General features: G+C 49.7%; 2 protein-coding genes across 5 annotated transcripts in view; both read right to left on the bottom strand.

Annotated features, from left to right (window-relative positions):
- The window catches only part of CAPN1 (calpain 1), a 32,519-nt gene extending 10,421 nt beyond the window's left edge, over positions 1-22,098 (bottom strand). Inside the window, exons 1-10 of one of the 3 annotated variants that reach the window (XM_074275590.1) lie at positions 21,942-22,098; positions 13,786-13,837; positions 11,213-11,480; positions 10,907-10,976; positions 10,406-10,524; positions 5,110-5,243; positions 4,809-4,977; positions 1,249-1,332; positions 996-1,081; positions 362-436 (exon numbers count right to left, since the gene is read on the bottom strand). In XM_074275590.1, the coding sequence (XP_074131691.1) occupies positions 362-436; positions 996-1,081; positions 1,249-1,332; positions 4,809-4,977; positions 5,110-5,243; positions 10,406-10,524; positions 10,907-10,976; positions 11,213-11,479 (1,004 nt within the window). In that variant the 5' untranslated portion in view covers position 11,480; positions 13,786-13,837; positions 21,942-22,098. Of the gene's footprint in view, positions 1-361; positions 437-995; positions 1,082-1,248; positions 1,333-4,808; positions 4,978-5,109; positions 5,244-10,405; positions 10,525-10,906; positions 10,977-11,212; positions 11,481-13,119; positions 13,226-13,785; positions 13,838-21,934 lie in introns of those variants that run through there. The other 2 variants (XM_074275592.1, XM_074275593.1) reach the window with 2 other exon arrangements.
- A 130-nt stretch (positions 22,099-22,228) lies between these two features.
- SPDYC (speedy/RINGO cell cycle regulator family member C) lies at positions 22,229-25,595 on the bottom strand. 2 transcript variants are annotated; one of them, XM_074275594.1, is made up of 7 exons: positions 25,540-25,595; positions 25,086-25,263; positions 24,762-24,820; positions 24,214-24,299; positions 23,647-23,818; positions 23,050-23,419; positions 22,229-22,477 (listed from the first exon to the last, which is right to left on the bottom strand). In XM_074275594.1, exons 2-7 carry the CDS (start codon positions 25,228-25,230, stop codon positions 22,422-22,424), a joined length of 888 nt encoding a protein of 295 aa, XP_074131695.1. In that variant the 5' UTR covers positions 25,231-25,263; positions 25,540-25,595; the 3' UTR covers positions 22,229-22,421. The 2 variants fall into 2 exon arrangements, with proteins under 2 accessions (XP_074131695.1, XP_074131696.1); XM_074275595.1 differs by having other exon boundaries at positions 25,476-25,557.
- Between the last annotated feature and the right edge of the window lie 668 nt (positions 25,596-26,263).

The raw sequence follows: 26,263 nt of genomic DNA, 5'->3' as shown, positions 1-26,263 counted from the left end.
AGACGAGGTCCATCCACAAGCTTCCCCAGACTGCCCAAGGGGTCCATGAGAGGAAAAAAAAAGGTAAGAATCCCTGGACTTTCTACATCCTATGTTAAAAGGATCCTCTCAGCTTGTACATTCTGTGTTCTAATGTCCCTTCTAATATCTTGTTTTCTATATTCTAAGGTTTCTCCCAATCCTGACATTCTGTGACCCATATTCTATTCCCATGATGCTTTGCTCTCAAGACAAATGCAGCATGCTTGAGGGAGAGGATGGGAGAAGGGGGAGTGCATAGGGTGGAGGGGGAGAGGGAAGAAGAGAGATCTCCCAGACCTCAGGCTGGGGAGGTGCCTTTCCCTCTTCCCGTTATACTCACCAGAACTCCCCATCCTCCATCTTGACCTGGAGCTCTTGCCTATCGGAGGGGGCCACCTGGCTCCACTCAGAGGAACTGAAAGAAGGGATGGGCAGAAGGTCAGAAAGGCCCTCACGACCAGCCCACTCTAGTTTTTCAGGACCCTTTCCTTCAGGAGCCTCTACATCCCCAGGCTGAAGGGATGGCTGGGCACCAGCATGCACTGCCCCTGAAATCACAGCCCCTAATTACCTGAGTGACCCCAGCCAGCCTTAAAGAATAAGCCGGATGGGGAGATCCCTGGCTTAACAGGAAGTCCTCTTTGTTCTTTGCATAGGGAAATGCTTGTGTGTTCACATTTGTTGCGCTTATAACAATCTGAAGAAAAGAAACCTACTTCTTCTCTTCCTGGAGGCAGTGACCAGGTCTCCCTAAACATTAAATCTCTTTTCAATCTTCAACTCAGTGCTATGCACAAAGTAGGTGCATAATAAGCGTTCACTGAAGAAATGAGTGAGTGAATGAATGAGGCAAGCGCACCTCCACTAAGGATTTTAGAAAACTCTCTGTGATGGACAGAGGTTGGCAAGAGGCTCACCATGGCCATGTGAAGTCCTGTACCCTGGGCCTACTGAGCTGGCAGCGCCATCCCTACCTGTCACTCCAAGGCCCCGTCCACTCCACCTCACCCCATGGGTTCCGCATTCGAATCAGGTTCACCGAACGGCCCCGATGGGTCACCTGTAAGCAGAGTCCCAGTCAGCACAGCCCCGGCCTTCCCTCCTGAGCTAGCCTCCACCCCTCCGCCTGCCTGTCTCCATTAGGGAGAAATGGGGCCCTGCTCCCAATTCTGGTCTGCCAGGGGAATTCCACCCCCACCTCTCTGCCCTCCCAGGGTTTGGTGCTACCTGCTGGGCTCCGGTCACCGAGTAGGCGTGGCCCTTCACCAGTTTCTTGAAGGTGATGGCTTCTATGTCAAAGGCGTTGGTGATCTAGGTATGACAACGGGATGATAATTCTCACAAGAGCTACCGGGGCCATCCCGCCTGGGCCATCCCACCCCCGACCCACTCCGGTCAGATGCTACCCTCCAAAGGGGAGAAGGGAGGCCGAGGGCTGGGCTAGATAGTACCCCCCAGAAGCCTTCATGGAAGAACCCATTCTTCTGGATTCCTGCTTTGCTCTCTGTCTCTCTACCTTAATAGTCATTTCCTCCTTCAAAAGGTGGAGGAAGTCACAAGGATTACTACTATAGAACTCACAGGAACCTCGGAGAAAAGTAAAATTTCCATCTTAAAATTCATGGTAGAAAAGGAGAAGGGTCTGGGTACAGCTTGGTAAGCACTCCGGGTCTGGGGACTTCAAAGGGCTCAGGGAAAGGCTAGAAGGACATTTTGAAGACACAAAGAAAACTTGTTCTGACCACACTGAATTGTGCCAAAGAAACTGGGTGTGGATGCATGGGGAGCTCACGGAGCAGCTCGGAGTATTAAAAGATACACACAGAAGACAGAAGCCAGGTCGAGTAACAAGACGAACGTCCAAGCACCTGCCACGAGCCGTCTCCACAAAGGGGAAGAGAGATAGGGGTGTGAAAGTCCAGGAGCTCAGCCAAGGAAATCCAAGAAAAATAAAAGGAGATTCATTTGTGGGGGGGTTTTAAAGATATATTAGGGAAAAGGGGAGGATCAAAAGAGATTAGAACTTTGTTCTACAGGTAATCAACATCAGAATTTTTTATTTTGCTTTAGTTACTGCCTTTAATATAGATTATATATTTTTTTTTTCTGCCAAGAAGAAAAACAATTTTCTGAAAAAAATAGAAGAGAAATTGTGGAGATTTGGGGCCTGAGATAGGAAAAAAGATATGAACAGAGTACCTCTCTGCCCCTGCAGAATTCAAGCCCAAGAGGAAGCACCACCTTGAGTCATGATCCCCGAGTCTTTGCTAGGGAGTTATGAGAAAGAAAGAACACAGGATTACCAAAGGGCAAATGTCCCAATTCACCAAAAAAAAAAAAAAAGGGGGGGAAACTGGCAATCTGCCAAGTGTAGACCAGTGGGAATCCAGAGTAACCTCGCCAGTTTCATGATTCAGGTAGGGCTGGTAAACATTTGGAAAAGGAAGCCACCCAAAAGATAAGGAGGACAAAGGACATGAATTTCAAAAGAAAAATGACCCAGAACAATAAGGAGCTATAAACAATCCCATGAACATATGCTCCAGATTATGAACAATAAGAGGAATGTACATTAAAAACCAAGTCCCTGGCTGCATCTCGCCCCCAGCAAATGGGAAAAGAACCCAGAGAAATGGCACCACCAGGGTGCAGGGAGCTATAGAAAGAAGGATGCATGGCTGCCCTGGTCAGGGGGTGGACATCATCTGGTTACGTAGGTAGAAATGTTCAAGAAAGGTGCCTGAACTTCAGATCTAAAGAGAAAGACATCAAGGAAGACAAAGACAGACGTAAAGGTCCAACAGAGTTCGGAATATTTCCAGCAGCCTCCATTGGAAATAAAGGGAATGCCCACTTTCTAGCCAGGAAATGGCTTTTAAAAAAACAAAACAACAACAACAAAAAAAAACAACCTATGGTTTAGGAATATGATGGAACATTATTGACCAGGAATAAATAAATGATGAATATGTGCAAATCAGAGAAGCTTGTGGGAAAAGATGAAGAAGGAAAGAAGGGAAACTAGCAGGGAAGTCATTAGTGATTCTTCATCAAGTTGCAAGGGGGTGTCTCCAGGGAGGACTCCAGGGCCCAGGGTGCGGTTCAGGGCCACTTAAGGTTTCTGGATGAAGGCACAGGTGATTGAATCTTTAAATCTGCAGAGGACACAAAATTGGGAGGGCCAGCTAACAGGCCATGATATGATCCAAAATCATTTTGACAGGCTAGAAAATCTGGTCTAACGGCATAAAATAAAGTACAAAAGGAACAAAAGTAAAGACTAAAGTTCAAAAAATCAGGTTCAGAAGGGGTGGGGGATGAGGCAGATCAGAGAGCAGTCCATGGAAGCCCTCTAAGGAACTTGGTGGACCACCAGGTAGTGCCAGAAAGCCAATGGATCTTTTGCAGCCATGGAGCTGTCCAAAGGAAGAATGGTGGTTTCCAAACAAATCCTGGATGACTTCTTGTCACTTCTACTATAGATAGAGGGGAGTCACATTCCCGGGTGAGTTGGTCTAGATGGCCACTGAGGCTCCTTCCATCTCACTCTTATGATTAATTAGGTCAAGCGGTATATTGGAAAGAAGGAAGGATTTAAAGGCAGCAGACAAGAGTTCAAAGTCTAACTCCACCTCCTACCTGGGTGACCTTGGACAAGTCCATTCTCTTGGTCTAATTTTCCTTCCCTGTAAAACCAAAGAGTTGAACCAAATGATCTCTGGGGGTCCCTAGTAACCCCAAATCTATGATGAGGCTGAAATGAGATAAAGAAGGGATGCGTATCCCTGGAATACATGAGACTCTCAGGTTAGAATTTGGAAGTTAGCAAAGGACGAGTTCTCCTTTTTGCCAAGGTGGGTAACTATAGGGATGTTACACTGCCTACATGGTCAGGCTTGGGGGATATCTTTTAGGGACCCCAAAAGATAAGTAGCCAGAGAATATGAAGAAATAGTTTTCAAAAGAAAAACAATCCAGAACAACAAGAAACTTTGCCCCCTATCCCTCACATTTTTCTTTCTTTCTTTTTTTCCTTTATTACAAAGAATGGCTTTCTTGGGAAATGACAGAGATATAGTTGATAATTAAGATGAAAATAAAAGATATAAATGTTAGAAGTTTTTTTTTAATGGGGATTTGCCTCCAAGGAGTTCAGAGAGAGACAGAAAATCTAAGAAAAATAAAAAGAGATGGCTTTTTTAAGGTCTCTTGGAGAAAAGAGGAGGACCCAAAGTACACAATTATTTCTAGCATGGTAGCCAAGAACCAGCACCTGAGGGGAAGGGAACAAATGGCTGACCAAGTTATGAAATAAGGATGTAATGGACTGTAAGCAATGATTAAAGAGATGGCTTCGGAGAATTTCAAGGGGACCTGTATGAACTGATGCAGAAAGAAGTAAATAGAATCAGGATCAATTTGTACATTAGCAACGTTACAGAATCAAAACATCTTGGGAAGCCTTAAGAATTTTGATCAGAGCAATGACAACCCATGATTCCAAAGGCCCAATGATGGGGCCGGCTGCCTGCTTTCTGACAAAGGGGACTAGGGTACAGAATGAGAAGTTAACCTCTGGATACGAATGGCGCGGAAATGCGTCTTTGTTTATTTATGCACGTTTGTTACGCAGTTTCTTTTTCTTTTCTATTAAATGGGAAGGATAATGGTTGAAAAAGAAAATAAATACTTCTTATTTGAAAAATAAAATGAGACTAGAAGGACCAGAGGTAGAAAAAGTCAGAGAAAGGGCAGGCAGACACATAAAAATAGGCCCGGTGACTCACATCGATGGAACAGCCCAGCATGGACCCCCGTTCTAGGGCCTTCAGAATGATGTGGTAGAGATCACTAGGTGGTTTCCTGAGGTCAAACCATTCTGTAACGCCTCCGGTAAAGTCTTCAAATCCCTCTGAGGTGCTACCCCCAGCAAGGGCTTCATAGCTACCATTCACCCTGGGGGACAAGACAGACAGGAATGGCTCGCAGGCCATTGGTACCCGTAGTACCCGGGGAGGGGTCCGGCTTGGATCAAGGAGAGCCCCTGGCAAGGACCAGGGCACCTGGGCTGGGAAGGGAGGGACTTACTTGGCATAGGCTTTCTCAAGCAGGGCACTCCAGAACTCATTGCCTTGGGCCGAGTGCACAAAGAGCAGCTTTCCATCCTTGGTTGGCAGCAAGTCGTCCACAACCACATCAATCCACTCCCCAAACTGCCACAACTGTGGGAAAGAAGGGGTGATGAGGGGTTGCTCCCCCAAAATGGTACAGCCCCAATTGTCCAAGGGCCCATGGATCCTATGGATACATGGGCACTGGATGACCACAAATCTCCCCTGACCCCTCTGTACAACCCCCAGAATTCTTCCCAGGAGATAGCATGGGATTCATGGAGTAGTTTAAGCTATTGTGAATTCTATTAATAGCCACATTTCAGCCCTTTATTCCCTTTCTCTCCCCTCCTCCCCATGGAGACGACCACCCCCCTTTAAGCTCTCAGAGCCACAACGGCTAATCTGTTATGACCTGGATTCAGTGAAGTGTCTACTCTGTTCATGGCCTGGTGCTCCCATAGCCAATAATCAGGCGAGTCTCCCTGTTTCCTCCTCCACCTTTGCCTTCACGCAGCCATCCCAAAGTGAAGGGCCACTTGGACCCTCCCCACCCCTCACCCAGACTACCACGACTGCCTCCCAGCTGGTCTCTCCGCTCACCACCACCACCACCTGATCTTCCACATGCTCATCGCCATTTTCCTAAAGCACAGAGCGGACTTCACTTTCTGCTCCAAAAACTCCCTTGTTGCCGTCGCTCCATCATTTTTCAGTCATTTCCAACCCTTTGTGACCCTAATTGGGGTTTTCTTGGTGAAGAACTGGAATGGTTTGCCATTTCCTTTTCCAGTGTATGTTATAGATGAGGAACTGAGAACAGTAGGGTGAAGTGATCTACCCAGGATCAACCAGCCAGGAAGGGTCTGAGGCTGGATTCGAATTCTGTTAATCCCAGTATTCTGTGCACTATGGCACCCCCTAGTGGCCTTCTCATTTGACATTTGACATGGTTTGACTCCATCCAACCTTCCAGGTCTTTATTCAGGACACTCTTTACCCAACAGGGTGTCCCAGAGGCCTAGAATGTGCTCCTTCTCTTAGAATCTCTAGTTTCAAAGGTTAGTTCAAGATCTTGCTTCACGAAACCTTTTCTAATCTCAAGCTACAGATAGCTCTCCCTTTTCTCCCCCAAAATATCACTTTTATTTACAATAATGTAAATAACCTGCATTCATATATAATTTAGAAATGCATACAAATGCATTCCATACATTTGTATGGGCTACCAATACACCCAGGCAGCTAGCTGGTACAGTGGATACAGGACAGAGTCTGCAGTGAGACCTGAGTTCAAGTGCAGCTTTAGACACTTACTAGCTGAGTGGTCCTGGGTGAGTCATGTTGCCAAGGTGGGGGAATTAAAGGAAATCAGCCTAGAAAGACCGCCTGGAGCCAGGCTGCAAAAGCAGGGCCAGAAATAACCTTAGCAACAATAGTGGGGCATATTTCTGCATAGCCCATCATGGGGGCCACTCAATGGCAAAACACAGTGTGATCCATGGATGCAATGGATGGCTGTGTCCATTACGTCCAAATATCCACAAACAGGAGGGGTATGGAGAAACCTGGAAAGATTTATTTGATCTGATGCAAAAGGTCAAGAAAACTACCTTCAAGAGTATTCCCATAGTTAAAAGGAAAGAACAAATAATCAAAAGGAAAATGTCCAAATTACAAAGAACAAATATAAGACCCCCTACCCCCTACCCCTATGTAGCCCGGGAGGACTGGTGAGGGGCCTGGCCCCTATTGTCAGACTTTTATAATATCTAGATCAGTTTCCCTAGGTTTTTTCTTCCTCTTCAAGAAATGAATTCTTTATTTAGAAAGGATTCTCTGGAAAGAGAAAGGATATGGGAGATATTTTGGTGATAAAAAAAAATGAAAGTTTTTTTTTTGTTTCGTTTTGTTTTAAGATTTATTCAGCATCAGTGTGGAGGATGCACTGGATTCCTGACAGAGGTGACAACTATCATTTTGTGGACATGGTTAAATGGAGACTGAATTTTGCTTGAGCGTGCCTGGAAGTGCTGGTTCATAAAGGAGGGAAATACAACAGATTTCTGTTCACTTAAAAAAAATTTTTTTTTTAGTTATTTTTTAAAAGATGATAGCCTAGAGAGGGAGACCAATTAGAAGGTTATTGAAATTGAACTTGAAATAGGTCAAGTGAAAGATGAGGAGGACCCTGACCTAGAGTCCCCTCTAAGGGGAGAAAACCACTTAGAATCAGCAAAATATGACAACATTCGATAGGGATGCTTCCAACCTCAATGACTGGAAGGATGATGACCTTTCAACAGCAACAGTGAAGTCTAGAGGAGAGGGGGGACTAACGGGAAAGACAGTGGGTTCCAGTTTAAACAACCGAGTTTGAGAGTCCACTGGGACCGACCTCCAGAGGGATCTATCTGTCAGGCACTTGGCAGTGCAGAACTGGAGCTCTACAGAAGACAGAACTGGGGAGCTCCTTACACAGATCGCTGAACCCAAAGAGCAGACAAAGAAGGCACTGCAAAGATGAATTTTCTCATTTTATTAGAGGGGTCTAGACTCTGTGGCTGGACCTTTCCAACATTAAAATCTATAATTAGCAGGGCAGCTAGGTGGCAAAATGGATAGAGCACCAGCCCTGAAGTCAGAAAGACCTCAAACACTTAATACTTCCTGGCTGTGTGACCCTGGGCAAGTCACTTAACCCCAATTGCCTCAGTTAAAAAAAAAAAAAGAAAAAGAAATCTATAATTATCATCCCAAGTTTGCCAATAAAGAAATTAAGGCTCAGATGCCACAAGAGCCTTAAAGTCACAGAGCTGGTGTTTCAGTCAGAACTTAAACCCAAGAGGCTTTGAGATCCAAAGACAACAGGAACTCCTGGGAACCCCAAATAACCCAGGGCAAAGATAATACAGGATTGAGGTGGCACCTAAGACCAAAATACTGCAGTGAGAACTGAGAGGGGCAGGAGAGAAAGAGAAGAGCAGTCAAGCTTGAAGGGCATTCAGTGCCTCAGGAGGTAGGGAGGAAGTATTAGGGAAAGGACTTCAGCTTCAGCACCCAAGATATGCCCTACCCCACAGCAAAGGTCTCCACCTAGTGCAAGCCTAGGGCATGAATCACCAGATAAACTAAGGGAGGTTGGGGAAGCTCTAATCCATCTACCACCCAAAGGCGGAAGTGGCTCAGAATCTGGTACCCTTGTTCTACAGAGGAAAAAACCAATTCGGAAAGAAGGAAACCGACTTGCCCAGAGTCACAAAACTAATGCTAAGCTTTCTGATTCCCAGTCCACTACGTCAGGAGCTGGCTCTGTTTAGGATGAGTGTCCCTGAAGTTCTGGGACATGACAGTGAGGAGGGAGCCATCTAGAGCCTGCTCACTGGTTCATGCAGCCCCCACCCCTAGCTCCCCTCAGGAAAGGGGGGGTCCTTTCCCTCTCCCCCTCACACACACAGATGTAAATCACATGCTAAGTCACTATCAGTGTTCTCTGAAAGTTCTTCAAGAACTCCAAAAGTAGGAACTAATTGGAAACAGAAGTAGACCTCATCAAAAAAAAAAAAAAAAAAAAAAAAAAAAAGGTCAGCAAATTGTAAACCAATCAGCTTCAAAGGCTTCAATTCTTGGCAAGATCCCAAGATGACGAATTACTAAAGGGATGCCCAGTAAACACTTAGAAAATGAACCAGGATTTCAAGACCAGATCTCCCTAAAATCAGCTGCTTTTTCTAGACAGCCAAATCAGGAGAAAGCTGCAAATTCAGCAAAATGGCCGGGCTTTTCCTGCAGATGGGAAGATCCTAGCAGGGAGGAACAGATGGAAGCCCGATTTCCAAAGAGGCACAGAAAAGGTGAGACTCCAGCTTAAAAAGCATGCTCCCGTGGAGTGCTGGGGGCTCAGCAGCAGGCCGGCCCTCCCCCTTTCCGCAAGTCACCAAAGACAAAAGCAAAGGGAGCAGGCTCACCACATTTGCAAATGATCCAAAGGTGGGGGAAAGAATCACAAACTGGAAGAAGGCTCCAGCCAAAACGATCGGGCTGGCTTCAGCCCTCGGTCAAATCAAGTAAGAAGCGTGACTTTGCAGCAGACAAGAAAGCCAAGCCTAAAACCTGGAGCAAGAGTAGAGGGAACTAAAATCCAGGACTTCCGAGCTGCCCGTCCCACTGGCCTCCGGCCTCCAAGGACATCACCTGGAGAGTTGTCCTCCTTCTGGGGAGTGTATTTTAGGAAGATCACTGGGAGGCTGGAAAGCCCTCAAAGGAGGGCAAGCCGGATGCAGAGGAGACTCCAGTCCCAGAACTGAATCCACAATGTCTACACTAGTTTACTGTGTATTCTACCTAATTATCTCTGCATGGTTTATGCAGTGAGGAGTGCCTAGTGGTCAGCGACTTTTTGGGTTTGGTATTGCACAGTAGGCCCTAAATCCTAAACTGATCGGTGCAGTGATTACTCCTGCCTCACAGGAGAGAGGTGGTGGACAGTTAATGAATGAGACTTTTGACATCTCCAGACTTAAAAATTTGTCACAGATTTCCAAGTCGGCGTCATGGCATCCTCATTTAACTGAGACACTTGCACACTGGCAGTAGGATCAGCCAGACCCTCTAGCCACTGGGTTCCAGCACAGAGTTCTGCTGGGGCGGGAGGAGTCTTTGGGATTGTAGGAGAGGAGAAGGAAAATATCAATAAAACACCAAAAAGAAGAAATGGGACTCATAATTAATCAAAATCATGTCTCTGCCCTGTGGCCAATGAAACCCTCTGACACAGCAGGCAGTGTATACATTTGCTGTTTTACTGTGAAATCCCCGGCCCGTTATATTGCTATTGTCACCTGAGTTGAGAGTGTATTCTCCCAGCAGACTGGAGGCACCATGAGAGCAGGGCCCCAGTCCTGCCTAAATATCTCCCCCAGAGCCAGCATGTGTTCTGCACAAAGCAGGGGCTTCCTTAATGTTTATAAACAGGACCTTCTTGAGTTCAAATCTGGCCTCAGAGCCTTACATGCCACGTAACTCTGAGTAAGGCACTTAATCCATTTGCCTCAGTTTCCTCGTCTGTAAAATGAGCAAACCACTCCAGTATCTCTGCCAAGAAAACCTCGCAGGGGATCGCAGAGTCAGACCACACTGAAAAAATGGCTTAGCGACGACACTAGATGATACCATCTTATCTAAACTTTGCATCTCTTCAATTAGACCCCACTGGTCTCAGCTGCCTCTGGCCTGCATCCAAGGCTAGACCCCACCCTCCCAACCAGCCTTACCTGGAAGTGAAAGATGCCAGCATAGCCTTCCCGAAAACTCTGCCCATGAGGCACCACCCGGTGCAGGATGGTGTCGTTCAGGGTGATGGAAGCGATGGCTGCCAGGAGCCAGCAGTCCCCTGCAATGGGCACCAAGCATCAGAGAGAGCCCTGCTCTCCCACGTGGCTCCCAGGAGAACTGATAGGGAGCAAGCAAGGCTAGACAGTGCCATTATATCCCCGAGCCAGAGAAAACTGCCACAGAGCGCCTGGTTTCCCTCCCAACACCCCCACAGTATACGGAAAAGACCCAGGAATCCGGGCAAACCAGCTTTGAAGATGATAATCAGAGCTTGCCCTTACTTGCAAGAGGGAGGGGCTAGATACTGGAAGGGGAGGGAGGGATGTATGTGAGAGAGAGAGAGAGAGAGTGAGTGTGTGTGTGTGTGTGGAAAGATGGTGATGAAGGAGCAAGAGAGAGAATGACCTAGCTAGAAGGAACAAGCACACTCCCAGGCTTACCCAGAGCTCCCTGACAAATGTCTGTTCGGGTGGCCCCATCCACAATAAACTGAGGGTTTGGCAAAAGTTCCTGCAACAGAAACAAGAGAACTAAGAGGTCTTGAACTCCCTGTCATGTTCTCCCCCTTCCAGTCCTGCTCTGGAGGCTCTTTCCCCAGGAGGATGCAGCGGTCCACCCTCCCCCGACCCTGGACATCCAGCCCCCTGCCCAGCCCAGACCCTGTCCCTGCTCCTCCCTTAGAGCCTCCCTTTAACAGCCCTGTTTTCATCAGGGTCCACGGGAGCATCCCCAAGGGCCCCACTCACCGGGGGTCTTTTCCATTTAACGCCATAGGTTTTGGAGGATTTGGGCCCCAGGTCCTTGAAGCCCAGGGAATGGGCATTAGCGGGGAAAGTATCATCCTCAAAAAGGACGCCAGACTGCAGGGACTGGGCCCGTAGCTTCTCGAAATCCTGGCCCAGGTACTTAATGGCGTTTTCATGGCAGCCCAGTCCTAGGTCCTTTGCTCTCTGTTTTTGCACTTGGGCAGACACCCCCGTGCAGTACACAGGGGTGATGATCTCTTCTGTCATCCTGGAGAGGCAAGGGAGGGACAAGAGTCCAGGCCTGGCTCCCCTCTCAGAAGTCGGAAGTTCTGCCCCTCCCCCATCCCTATTCTGCTTTCAACACCCCACCACCCCTCAAACCCCTCTCTGCTTTCTCCCGCTTCCGACCAGCTGGGAAGGTGCTGCCTTCTCAGAACTCCTGGGTCCCAGCAGCCCCCAGCTCACTTCCTCTCCTGTCACCAAAATGCTCACTCAGAACTCAAGGGTGCTTCGCATTTCCAGCCCCGGCCCCTCCTCAGAACCCAGCTCACCTCCCCAACTTCAAGCTCTGCAAGCCTTTGAGAATCTTGCCATCCTGATCCCTCAAACCCTCGCTCCCTCACATCTCCTCCATCCCAAGATGCCCAGCTCCTCACTCCAACCCCCTGGTCCTGCTCTCCCTTCACCCCCGCCCCATCAGAGGCTCTGGTCCTGGAAGAGAATTAGAGACGGGATTCCCAGAAGAAAGTCACTGGACAAGGACTGATGTCACCCAGATAGGAGGAGAACAATCCAGATGGTCTGCACTGCCCCCTCCCTGCTCGGTACCGCTTTCCAACTTAGCACCCCAACCTCCCATCCTCAAGCTGGGCAGCTTTGGGCAGCGAACCTGATTTCACTCTGAATCCTGGGGTCCTTGAGATCCCCAAGCCCTCCCACTCCAAAGCCCAGCATCTGGACTCCCAGAATCCCTCAGCCACTTCTCCACATCCATCCCTAAGATAGTCAAGCTCTCCCTCAGAGCCTAGAACCCCACAGCAACACCAACGCTGTCCCCTCTCAGAACTGGTGCCTGGGAGGAGGATCTGGCCCATGAGGCACCTCTCTCCCGATACCATTCTCTGAAGCCCAGGGTCCTGCCCCATCTTCAAGTCCCGTCCCCTACTACCAGTCCCCTCCTTTACCTACCAGCCCCCTCCTTTACCTCCCAGTCCCCTCCTTTACCTCCCAGTCCCCTCCTTTACCTAGGCGTCCCCTCCCTTACCTATATGTCCCTTCCCGCCTAGTTTTATACCTAAACAAGAGCATCTAAGGTGAGTGCAATCCCCTTAAATCGCAGATGAAGAAAAAGTTACCAGAGAGGGAGGCCCCGGTCCAAGGTCACGCAAGGAATAAAGCCGGGGCAGGATTTGAACCTGGATCTTCTGCTTCACACCCTATTCCCCGGGATTTTTTCCCTCCCATTCTTCCAGAACCCAGGAGTCTTAGGTGACTTGAGCTAAGCTAGGCTGGGCGGGGTGGAGTACTAGACAAGCCTGGAATTGTGGGAGGGGGAGAATGAAGCTTCCCCAGAGACCCCCATGTCCAGTTGCACCCTCGGGGAGGCGCCCGCGGACAGCACTGGCCCTTTTCCCTTTGGGAATCGTCCAGCCTAAGACTTGGCCCTGAGGCTGGGCACCCTGGACTCCTGGCTCCTAGAGCTAGGATCTGGACCACACCCCGGCTCTCACCTCTGCTCAGGGAGCCCCCCGCCCCCCACGAAGGGGAAGCCCTACCTGGCTGCACTGACCGCCCCCCAACTGGGAACCGGGGGATACTGGGTCCCAAAGCCATTCCGAAGCCCTGAAGGTGCCCTGGGCCCCCGTGCGGGGAATGGCCCCCGCCTGCCCGCCCCGGCGGGCCCTTACCTCGGGGGTCTGAGCGGTGCCAGTGAGCGCGTGCGTCAGGCCGTCGGGGCCGGCTGCCCGGGCCACTGCAGGGGTCTCGGCGCGGCGGCGGCGGCGGGCTGGCTCTCTGGTAGGGCCCAACCAGGAAGAATCTGGTCCCCGCCCTGCTCCCTGCCCCAGAGCTTGGGCCGCGCCAGGTCCCCTCCCACTCTCCTCCCCGCGCCTCCGCCCAGCCCACTCAGATTTTTGCCGGGGGCTGGAGGCCGCGGCCTCTTATCTCTCCCCAACTTTCGGCCCCTATCTCTCTGCCTCCGGCTAGATCTCTCCCGGGCTGGGGCAAGGCCGGCGGAGGGGGGGAGGAAACCCGCTACGGGAGGGGGCAGAGGCAGGGCTGGGGGTTGAAGGGCACTGCCAGCTGGCCGGGGAGGGAGGTGCGGTATTTTTAACCGGGGGCAGCTTGGGTTACAGGGCTGGGCAGGCACCGCCCTGCTGCGGGAGCCCCCCCATCCCGACCCAGTCCGGAGGAGGGCTCCCCACTCCGTCCCCACTCTGCTGGGCTCGGACGCCCCGCCCCCCGCCCGGGCGAGGGCGCCCCTCCCTCGGCCTGGTTGGGACGCCCCCAGGGTCCCCCCGGCTCATCCAGCCGCCCCCCGCGGTCGGCCAGCGGAGCCGCCGAGATTACCTTACCTCGAGTAGTGGCGGCTGCTGCAGCAACGACAGGAACAGCAGCTGCAGCTCCCTGGGTGGGGAGAGAGGGGGCGGGGCTCGGAGCACTGTTCCCTCCCCTCCGAGGCGGCCCCTTCTCCCCCTTCTCGGAGAGGGCCCCCTCCCTCCCCCCCCCCCCCCCCCCCCCCCCCCCGCGACCCGGCTCTGCAGGGCCCGGCCTCGGACGCCTCCGCGGGCTGCGCGCCCCCCCTGCAGGACAGAGGCAGACCGGACCGCGGCCACTCCGCGCCGCCCCCTTCCCGCGGGGAGATCGTGGGGGGCTGCTGGCCCAAGCGACCGCCCCCCACGAGCTCCCTTTTCACTACGGGAAACAGTGTAGACCACGGGGGCGTTACTCTCCAAGGCTTCTGAGATCCCTCCCAGCCTAGATCTAGGACTCTATGAGTGACCCTGAGCAGAGCACTTACCCTCCAGTAGCTCTGCCAAGAATAGCCATGGGTCTCAAAGAGTCAGCCATAACAACTGTATGACCCTGGGCAAGTCACTTCCCCCTGCTTGCCTCAGTTTCCTTATCTGTCAAGTGAGCTGGAGAAGGAAATGGCCAACTCCAGTATCTCTGCCAAGAATACCCCGAATGGGGCCACAAAGAGTCAGCCATAACAACAGAAAACCCAAACAGCAACAATTCTGTATACCAACAACTCTCATCTATTGTGATTTTAAAATAAAATTGTAGGGGTATCTTGTTTTCTACATTACAGTGTTTCTCACAGTATCCTTCCCAGTCCCCTCTCTGGAGGAACCATCACTTGTATCAGATCACATTTTTTAAATAGGAAAATATTTAAAAATTAAGAAAATTGATCAAACTGAAAAAGTCTGAAGAAATGTATCACCTCGGCAAAAGAGCATGCTGGAAGTATCTTCTCCTTTCTCCGGGGCATGCTGGTTCCTCCATCATCCTCGTCCACCCCCATCCCTATCAGCACTGTCACCATCACCACCAACAGCATCATCATCATCACCATCAAACAGACATGTACAGAGAGGGCTCCTACAGTCTCTTAACAACCCCAGCTGAAGGGAAACTACCTGTTTTCCGGGCCAGCCCATTCCACCTTTGCCTCTGGAGGCATCCAATCCAATATAAGCTCCTTGCGGGTAAGGACAGTTTTGATTTTGTCTCATATCTAATTTTTAAGAAGCTTCCTTGTTAACAACACCCCGCCACAACACAGCCCAGAGATCCCAGGTTTACCCTTTTTGGTAGACAGCACAAGTGACAACCCCTTTTCCCTCCAATGGCCTTTCAAAAATAGCAAGAAATATGAGTTGCCATTTCCAAGCAAGATTTCCGGCAATCATTTGCAATCATTGATCCCTGTGTTCAATTGACAAGCACTTATTAAGTGCCTGCTGTGTACAGCCCTGAAAACCCTTGATACTGTGGTTATCCTGGTCATCCCAAGTTTTCCAAGTCCTTGGATACTGCCTTTCTCACGGGAGGGGGACAGAAGGTCATTGGAGGAGAGGGAGCCACCAGCTGGGTAGGGAAATCCGGAAAGGGAAGAGATAGAGCTTGGATACTTTGTAGCCTAAAGACTTTAAGAAGCAAAAGAGAAGAAGGTAAACAATTTAGGCAAAGTCATGGAGATGAAATCTAGAACATGGCAGAAAAAGCAATGAGGCCATTGTGTCAGAACTGAAAGCAGCATGGAAGGGAAGAAGTCTCTTAATGGAGCCAGGTTACAAAGGGCTCTCCATGCCCCAGGAGGTTGTATTTGATCCGGAAGGTAATCAGGATTGATTAGAATTTATCATTCAGGACAATTGCTTTAAGACAATGGAATAGAAAGGGAAGAAACTTGAGACCCGAGTCCAAAGGTCTAGCAGGAGGCCAGGGGAGAGGTGAGGAGTTTGGGTAGAGTGACAGATTGAATAAGACGTGACGAAGATAGAGGATAAGCTTTGGTCAATATGAGGTGGATGTGGAGGTGAAGGAAAAAGAGAGAAAAGGGAGGACATTCTACAGGTAGCATAATCAGTGATTGGGAAGATGGTGATACCTTGCACAGTAATAAGGAAGTTTGGAAAGAAGGAAGATAATGATTTGTTGTAAACACACTGAATTTGAGTTTCCTCTGGGACTCCAGCTTCGAGTCCAAAATACAATTCCCAAGGCCAGATCGCAGCTCAAGAGAAAGGGTAGAAGGTAGTAGATTGGAGTGAGGGTGATTTGGGTCCAGAAGGCATCTCAATCGTCTAAGGGGAGGGGAAGGTGATAAGGACCTGGACTGGAGAGTAAAGAGAAGGGGTGGTATACAAGAGATGTTGGGGAGAGTTAGCCTGTGCAGTGGATGAGCATCAGCCCTGAAGTCGGGAGGATCCGAATTCAAATTCTTGCCTCTGGCCAAGTCACTTCACCCAAATTGCTTTGCCACAAAAAAAAAAAAAAAAAAAAAAAAAAAAAAAAAAAAGTGTCAAGATTTCGCAACTACTGGAATGTTTTGGTCAAGTGTAAGTGGAGAGTCTCTAAATTTGTGAGCCTCCAGGGCTGAGGAGGAAGTAGCCTCCTCAATAATAATTGGAAGGCAGGCTAGGGTTTGAGGCAAAATGTTTAATGAATGCAGTTTAGGAAGTTGTGTTTAAGAGGTCTACAAAATATCCTGCTGGAGTTGCCTGAAAGAAGATAAAATGCAAGTAATTAAAAAGGTCAGAGGCTACGGAGCAGCCCAGACAGGATAGAGAAAAGGCTTTTGGGTTTGGCAATTAGGAAATCTTTGGTAACTATGTAAAGGGCAATTTCACTTAAAAGAACTCAGAAGCCGGATTGCAGAATTTAGAAGAGAATGAGAAGAAAGGAAGTGGAGGCAGGGAGTATAGACAGCTTTCTCCAGAAGTTTAGTGGTGGGAGGGATCAAGTGAAGAATTTTTTTTTTTTTTTTAATGCTCTATGTTTGAAAATAAAAGCTAAGGAACCAAGAGATAGAGACCATTGAAGATTAATGAGAAACTAGGGATAAATATGCAGGAGAGGTTGGGAGGGGATGTAATAAAGGCTTAAAATCCTGGCAAGGATAGGGCAACTTCTTCATTGGCAGCCAGAATGAAGGAGGTAGTGAAGGAAACTGTTGAAATGATGTTTATAAAAAGGGAGAAAGGGATACATATGCACCATGAACGATAGAGCATCCTCCAAACATCTATAAAGAGATAAGGGAAGGAGATGGGTAGAGAGAGAAACCAAGGATAGGGGAAGAAGACTAGGGAAGGATCCATGGGTGGGGGAGGTCAAATTATAGCAAGGCACATTTAGAAGCAGAATTAAAGCAGAAGAGTTAGCAGGGCCAGGAAAGATGATATATGCACAAATCCTGCAAGGATCAGGAGTAGAATTTATTAGGGGAAAAAAAAAAAGTACGAACAATGGTTATTTGTTATTGTTGAGTAGTTTCAGTTGTACCGATTCTGTGACACCATTTGGGTTTTCTTGGCAAAGATACTGGGATAGAATTTATTAGGAAAAAAAAAAAAAAGTATGGTTAGTAATCGTTGATATTAAACAAAGTCAAACTTTTAAAAATTCAATCTAGAGAGAAATCTACACTATATGTTAGCCATATGGGTTTACATATGGGTAAATGCATGTATATATATATAGACATATAAATATATGTAAGCATATATCTTGCTGTATGTATGTGTATATACAGATATATTTGTGTTCAGGTCTGTGGGTGGGTGTGAATGTGCATGTATATATATATATATGGGGGGACAGGGGTGTGTATATGTATATATATATATATATATATATATATATATATATATATATATATACATTTATATGTAAATATATTTGTACTTTAGCCTTTTAGTTGGAGGTAGGGGACTGAGGGGAGTTTTTAAAGGAATAAAGTTTTTGAATGAGATTATAAAAATTAGAACATAGGATAGTTTACCTCTCAGAACTGTGGAAGAGGAAGGAATTTATGACCAAAGAAGAACTATAGATCATTATTGATAACAAAATAGAAAATTTTGATATCAAATTGAAAAGTTTTCGTACAAACAAAACTAATGCAGACAAGATTAAAAGGGAAGCAATGAACTGGGAAAACCTTTTTTTTACAGTCAAAGGTTCTGATAAAGGTTCATTTCCAAAATATATAGAGAACTGACCCTAATTTAAAAGAAACCGAACCATTCTCCAATTGATATTTTTCAAAGGTTATGAATAGACAATTCTTAGATGAAGAAATTGAAACTATTTCTAGCCATATGAAAAGATGCTCCAAGTCATTATTAATCAGAGAAATGCAAATTAAGACAACTCTGAGATATGACTACACACCTGTCAGATTGGCTAGATGACAGGGAAAGATAACTCAGAATGTTGGAGGGGATGTGGGAAAATTGGGACACTGATACATTGTTGGTGGAATTGTGAATACATCCAATCATTCTAGAGAGCAATTTGGAAAGATGCTCAAAAAGTTATCAAACTGTGCATACCCTTTGATCCAGCAGTGTTACTACTGGGCTTATATCCCAAAGAGATCTTAAAGAAGGGAAAGGGACATGTATGTGCAAGAATGTTTGTGGCAGCCCTCTTTGTAGTGGCCAGAAACTGGAAACTGAGTGGATGCTCATCAATTGAAGAAATTTGATATATGAATATTATGGGATATTATTGTTCTATAAGAAATGACCAACAGGATGATTTCAGAGAGGCCTGGAGAGACTTATATGAACTGATGCTGAGTGAAATGAGCTGGACCAGGAGATCATTATATGCTTCAACAACAATACTATATGATAATCAATTCTGAAGGACATGGCCCTCTTCAACAATGAGATGAACCAAATCAATTCCAGTAGAGCAGTGATGAACTGAATCAGTACACCCAGCAAAAGAACTCTGGGAGATGACTATGAACCACTACACGGAATTCCCAATCCCTCTATTTTTGTCCGCCTGCATTTTTTATTTCCTTCACAGGCTAATTGTATAGCAAATTAACTACTTGGACATGTATGCATATATTGTATTTAACTTATATTTTAACATATGTAACATGTATTGGTCAACCTGCTATCTGAGGGAAGGGGTTGGGGGAAGGAGGGGAAAAGTTGGACCAAAATGTTTTGCAATTGTCAAGGCTAAAAAATTACCCACACATATGTCTTGTAAATAAAAAGCTATGATAATAATTTTTAAAAAGGAATAAAGTTGTTTTTTTTTCTAAGCAGGGAACAAAAGAACAACTTACAAGGAAGCAAATAAAAGATGGACACCCATAAATAAAATTTCTTCTATTATTATATTTCCTTTCCTGAGCTGGTAATTTATTGTTTTGCTAAATTTTTTTTGACTCCTCCCTGATGCTCTGCTGGGCATTTGACAATGTTTGGGTTTTTGTTTTGTTTTCCTTTTCTGTCTTGCTTGTTTGTTCTTTAAATGAACAGAAAAGAACAAACAAAAAAAGTGAAAATTAAAAGAGAAAAGGGGAGCTTTCCTCAGGTTGCTCCAGTCTTGAGACCTTAATTTAGAAAGATCTCCCACTGCATGCTGGGTCACATGGCTCAACTTGTCATTGAGTTGCCATTAAATTTTGACAACTCTGGAGAAGAATGAGGCTGATGACTTTGCAGCTCTGCTTCACTTAAATCCAGTTCATAAACAAGTCAAAACATGACCTTGGTGATGTCATTGGTCCTTTTGGAGAACAAAGGACTGACTCGTATCAGGGGAGTAAGAGCCAAGATTCTCAGCAGATTGGGAATGGGGGAAGTTTGAGGAAAGCTGGGAACTTTTGGAGCAGCTACAGTGGAGAAAATGATAGCAAATCTATTGGAAAAGAACAGAATGCTTGCTTGGTGGCAGTTAATGACTAAGGGCCAATTAAGATTAGACACATTTGCTTTCTTCCCAGCTCCATTCACCAGCCCAAGATGGAGGAGGTGTCCAGAGCTGGAGATTTGGCAGGCTGTGTTATCCTAGGAAAACAGGGCAATGGTTATTTGTCATTGTTGTGTAGTTTCAGTCAAACCTGACTCTGACCCCGTTTGGGGTTTTCTTGGCGTTTACCATTTCTTTCTCCGGCTTATTTTACAGATGAGGAAACTGAGGCAGAATGAAGGGACTTGCCCGGGGACCACTCAAGCTAGTGTCTGAGGCCACATTTGAATTCAAGATGAGTTTTCCTGACTTAAGTTCAGGTTTTCTATCCACTGCACCATTCCATTGGGCTGACCCTAGCAATGGATCTGGGATAAAGAATAGTGGAGAGCAGAATTGTTCACTAAGTCTTGAAACAGAAAAAAAAAAAAAAAAAAAAAAAAAAAAAAAAAAAGGAGAACATAGTCTGTGAAGGACAGGGTTCTCTGAAGATGAAGAACAGGGCCAAACATAGGAAAAGATGGGAACCATCAGCTTGTGATAAGGAGGTGACACAGAAGGAGGTGGAATGCTTGTGAACGATAGCAAGATGAAATCTTGGGGTACCCGAGGCAAGAGATGGAGGTCATAGCGAGGAAGGAACCAGGAAGTTGGGGTACCTGGGGGGAACAACATGATGCAATTTCTTTTTTTGGTTTAAAATAAAGTGCATTTGGCAGGAGATAGGGAGAAGAGCCTGGCCAGTGAGCCAGCCCCAACCTCGCCAAGGAGAACGGATGCCCTGGGAGGTGGCAGATAAGGGTGCGGCGTCTGGATCCGGTGATAATCTGGGCCAGTGCGAACCTCACAGGAGGAAAGGGCGATTAGAGAAGGGCAGCAGAAGCTGACCATGGGGAGCAAAGAATATCGACTTCCCCACCATGATCAGAGCAAGGGTCTCGAGGGCCTGGAGGAGTAGGGGAGAAGGGTCAGGGCCAGGAGAAAGGGAAAGAGGAAAGAAGTTTGGTCACCATTGGGCAGGCATTCCAGAGGGCACAATGGAAGGAGGTTGGACAGATCTGAAGGGGGAGGGGAGAGGGTGGAGAGGGACAGAAGGGAGGGAGCAGTGGGGGTGGGGAGCCCAGGAGAGGAGCGTGCTCACCCAGGCAGGATGGCCTTCCGGCAGGCAGGCAGCAAGAGAAGCGAGAGCCTGGCCTTCTGCAGGGTAGGCCATGGAAGAGGTTTGGCCCCTGGAGGTCAGCAGCCTGCTGCTGGAGCGGGTCCCCGGGGCACAGGCCAGGCGGGCACGGGTCCAAGTGGGTCTGGCCATTCAAACAGACAAGAGAACAACCTGGCCAGGCTTGGGCATATTCAGAGCCTCGGAGGCCATCGAGTCCAAGCTCTTTGATTACAGATGAGGAAACTGAGGCTGAAAGCTTGTGACTTGCCCAGGATCACAGAGCTTGCACATGTCTGAGGTACGATTTGAACTCAGGTCTTGCTGAGTTCAGGCCCAGTCCTGGACCCTCTCTGCCACCTCAAGGCCTCATCTCTCCAACTTGTCTACCAGGATAAACTCATACACTGTCTGGAGACTTGTCCAAGAGGCCCCCTCCAGGCTCTCCCAACTGCCACTCACCTTGGCTCTGCCTCCTTCCTCCCCTCCCCCACCTGCAGCCTGGAAGGCCCGGGCTCCAGCCCCACCCCTCCCCCTTCCATTCCTCCTGCTGCTGGGCACCAGGCTCCCTGGGGGGTCCGGGGACCTTCACTCCCCCACCTCCTGGACTGTACCTTTCTGGCCATTTCCCCACCTGTCAAGTGAGGGGCCTGGACTAGGCGGCCCCTCTCTACCCTCCTAAAAATCCAGTTTTCACCAATTGGAGAACTCAAAGGAGTCCCCAAAAGCCCAGTGGACATCATCTGGGCACCATTAGGCCCAAACTACAGCTTCTCCCTCCCCAGGGCCTCTGGGGCCCAGGGGAAAAACTAAGCAATTTCCTCCCCAATGGGGCAGGCCATCAACTGCTCTTCCCCTTCTCCCCCTCTTCCCCACTCCCTACCCTTCATGGTCTCTTCAGGCTAAATAATTATCCGAAGGAAAACCCAAATGAGACCTTGTTACAGGGAGGATGGAAGCTCACTTTAACTGGACACACCACCTTTCCGGATGACTCATTTCCAACAGGCTGGGGGGCTGACAACCACCTGTCTTGTGGGGAGGCCCAGAGTCCCGAGTGTCATTCAGAGAAAAGGATGCTCAAGTCAATGGGCCTGGGTTTGAATCTCTGCTACTTACTGTCTTGTAGGATTGGGCCTCCGTTTCTTTCACCTTAGAGGAAGGAAGGGGTTGAGATGGACATCTTCCCAGACTCATCTCTAGAGTAACCCAGGGGCAGGAAGAGGCCAGAGTGCCAGCTAAGGGCTTCCTGTATTGGGTAATGTGTCTTACAACCAAGTGCTAAACAAGCTTCCTGGTCTCATGTCTGGTGCCCTGTGGCTCCGCCCCTCTCTAGCGGAGAACCCGTAAAACTGTCTCTCACCATTTCTGAATGTCCCCCAAGAGTCAAATGAAAGCCTAAACAATGTCTTTTCCCCAATTTATTAAAGAAGGAACCAAGACCATTGTGGTGTCGATCAAGAGAGTTATCCAGCAGGGAGGAGGCTGGAAAAGGGAGGGGGGAAGGGCAGCAGCGATGCCAGCCTGACGCCAGGGAGGGCAGTCAGCCCACTTGGGGCAGCTGCGGAGAGGGGCCGGCAGGCTGGTTCCACCTGCTCTTTATCCTACTGACTGCCAGGAAGCAGAGGAGACCGCAGCAGCCAGCTCTGGCATGACTGTGGGGAGAAAAGGAGAAAGTCATAAGTATTCCCCAAACCAGGGAGGGACAGCTCACCCAAAGAATAGCCTCTGGTCACTCTCCCTTCCCGCTCTAAACTCAATCAATGCATCTATGCATCAGGCACTGGGAACACCAAGATAAACATGAAAAGGACATCGTTCCTGTGGCCCCCTGGAGCATACAGTCAGTCTCCTGGGAAAAACAGTACCCATCTTCACAACACACAAAGTCAGAGGAGGAAGGGAGATTTCAATCAGAACAGCCTCCCGGTAACAGGGCTTCTACAAAGCCAAGGAGAGCTGGCCTTGCAAAGGCACAGACTTCCACAGTGAAGAGAAGAAACCATATTTGGGCAAATGAACCAGCACCAAGCACAGGAAGCCGAGTTCTCCACACAGATCGCAGAAGCCAAAGTGGAGCAGGTTTTGATTCTGGGACTGCATCCCAGAGACCCCAGGGAGCCACTGAGACCCACTCGCATGCTCCCTCATTTTCTCTTGTTCCCGGCATCCCTTTCTCCTCACAAAAGAACCCCAGCACTGTACCCTGTCCCTTCTCCACACTCACTCTGCAAAGTGTAGGTTCCAGGTCCCAGCTGCAGCATTGGTGGGAGAATGAGGAAAAAGTTCCTAGGCCAAGGGGCCAAGGAAAAGTGTGGAAAGGACTGAGTGGGAGGAGGCTGTTTGGGGGGCTGCTGCTGGGGGGACCGCGGTTTCAGGGAGTTCTGTTTGGGGGAAGGCCATTTGGGAGGAAATGGAGAATGGTCCCACTGGACCCAGCAGCCACACACGGAGCAGCCCAGCGGAGAGAGATTGGAGACGTGGGACATGACCGTGGAACCGTTCTGATCCCCCTGGGGGAAGCCTCGACGAGCCCCCCCATGGTGGGCAGCCCTTTCCCTGGTCCAGGCCCAGTGGGACGGTTCCTTTGCCATGACCTGAAAGGAAACAAGATTACTAGCCCAAGCCTTTGGGGAACAGGAAGAGGAAGCTGTTCTCATTCACCCCTGAAGAAGAGACCATCGAGAAGTCAGAGAGCCCCCATTCTCTACTGTCCAAGTCCCTTCCCCTGCCTATACCTCAGTTTCCCCAGGTAGCAAATGGAGTTGGACTACAATTCCAACGGCCCCCGGGGGCCTACGCTCCGGAGCCCATCAGTCCCTACCTCCTCACAGCAGTGGCGGCTCACAACTGCCCGGTAGCCCATCCGTGCCCACAGCTGGTCCCTCTGACGGAGGAAGCTGGGTACAAGCTTCCGCCAACCCCGGCCCAGCGCCCACGGCAAAATCTCATATTTGGGGTCCTCTCTGTCTTCCTCCATGTCATTAGCTAGAAACCTGCGGTTCCCGGGGATGGGGGGTCAGAGAAGGAGAGCAACACAAGCATGAAGTCACCAGTGTCTAAGGCCAGCCTCCCTCCCCCTCCACTCACAGACACACGCACACAGAGACACACACACACACACACACACGCGGGCACGCACACACACGGGCACACACACACACGGGCACACACACACACACGGGCACACACACACACGGGCACACACACACACACGGGCACACACACACACACACGGGCACACACACACACGGGCACACACACACACGGGCACACACACACACGGGCACACACACACACGGGCACACACACGCACACACACAGGCACGGGCACACACACGCACACACACAGGCACGCGCACACACGCGCACACACGCCTCCCTTACTCACAAGGCTAAGAAGAGGTTGTTGTGGGTATATTCACTGAGCTGCAGGCCAGCTCTCTGGAAATAAATCAGGGCCATTGCCAGGAGATACTGCACAGAGACACAAACAGGAGGCCAGGCCTCTTTAGCGGGCCTCCCTGAGGCGAGGACAATTCTGGCCGGATTGGACGCCGTCCCCGGGGCAGCTCCAAGCCCTCGCCCTAAACCGGCCCAGCCCCGGTCCTGCCGCTAGTTCCCAGCGCCCCGGCCTCCTTTTTCCCTTTCCGCAGGGCAGCTTCCTCTCCCCCATGCCTGCCGCAGGGCCCGCAGGTGTGAGCACATGCTCACTCCAGGAAGCCCCCCTGCGGCCTTGGCGCCAGCTGGGCCCGGTAAGTGTTGAAGCCGAACCAGTCCTCAGCTCGGTTCCGGCTGGATGCTTAATGAGCCTCAGCGCCCTCTCAGCCTGCCCGAGTTAAGAGGGAACCATGGCCCCGAGGCGGGGGCAAGCAGGGGCGGGTGTCCCGCTCACTCCCGGAGGACCCGAGCCCCTATTCTGGCCCTAAATGCGCGCACCTTATCCGAGATTTGAAAGCACAAATCGGTAGCAAAAAATTGCTGCAGGTAGCTGTCCTCTGCGGAGGGGGAAGGGAAAGAAAAGGAGTCAGCCCCACACACACACCGGGCACATCCTCCCCCAACCCGGGCACATCTCCCCCCCCAACCCGGGCACATCTCCCCCACACACATGCTGGACACATCTCCCCAGCCCCTTCCCCCAACGGATAAAAGGGAGCAGAGCCCAGGGGGAAGATGGGAGAGGGCTACTGGTGGCAGTGACTCGGTGGGGGCCTCCTGGGGAACCCCCAGCCAGCCCAAGGGGTGCCTCCGAGGTCTCACCGAGAAGGTTAAGGAAGGCCTGCACCTGCTGCTGCTGGCGGAAGGCGGGGTGCCCGGAGCCGGCCCACACCGGCGGCTTCAGCCAGCTGCTGACCACAGGAAGGGCGGCAGCAGGGGCCAGGCCTCGGTTCATCAGGTTTATCATCCACGAGGAGAGACGCGAAAAGGGGGACAGGACCTGTGGGGGCAGAACCCGGCCTCAGGGAGAAGGCAGAACTGGGCCTCAGAGGGCAGAACCCCGCCTCAGCCTCTCCACCTGTCTAGGAGAACCAGGTAGGTGGTGGAGCAGCTGGGGGGGGGCGCCTGCCCTGGGGGTGGGGCTACAGATCCCCCTCTCCCACACCACCCCCAGAGCCATCGGGGAAAGCTTGCTGGCTGTCCCCCACAAACCCATGCTCTCTGGCTTCAGCAGCTGGAGGGGGCTAAGGACAGACCCTCACTGCCCCCCTCTTACACTCCCTGGGAGAGAAGCTAGCTCGCCTGAACCAGGTAATTACCCACAGCTTATCCCTTCCCCACCCCCACCTCCTCTCTATAAGGGCTCAACCCCACCCCCACCCCGCCCACCCCCCACAAGTGGGCCCAGCCACCAATCAGCCCTTCCAAGCCTCCTCCCAATCTCCCTGGAGGGATTGTTTTCTCCACTGTTTTTTCCCCCTCATCCCTCACTCCCTCCAGGCCCCCGAAGAATGGACTGGGGGCTTGGACCCAGGAAGGGTGCTCATGTACCTGAAGGGTCCGAAGCCAGAAGAGAAACGTGACCCATGGTCCCCCAGGTCTGGCTAGGGAGGCCAGGCTGGGCCCCGAGCCTGGTGCACTGGGGGACTTTGACTTGGCTGCGGAGGAAAAGACCCCAGCTCTTGACTCTCCCTCTCCCCAGCCCACCTCCACTTCCCAATCCCTAGGACCACTGCCCCAGGGATTGGGGATTGGAGGACAGAAAGCAGAGAAAGTCAACCTGGAGCCTGGGGGCAATCCATAGGCCCTGAATTCAAAACCTGCCTCATTCACTTGCTCTTGGAGGTGAGCCCTAACCTCTCAGCCTCAATTTCCTCATCTGTAAAACAGAGACAATACTAGTACCCATCTCCCAGAGTTATTGAGAGCATCAAATAGAAGTAAAGTCTTTTGCAAACTTTCAAATGCTGTATAAATGCAGTTTTTATTATGAGAGAAAA

The sequence above is a fragment of the Sminthopsis crassicaudata genome, chromosome 6, assembly GCF_048593235.1.
Source record: "Sminthopsis crassicaudata isolate SCR6 chromosome 6, ASM4859323v1, whole genome shotgun sequence".
NCBI classification, from domain to species: Eukaryota; Metazoa; Chordata; class Mammalia; order Dasyuromorphia; family Dasyuridae; genus Sminthopsis; species Sminthopsis crassicaudata.
This window is presented reverse-complemented; position numbering and strand designations above follow the sequence as displayed.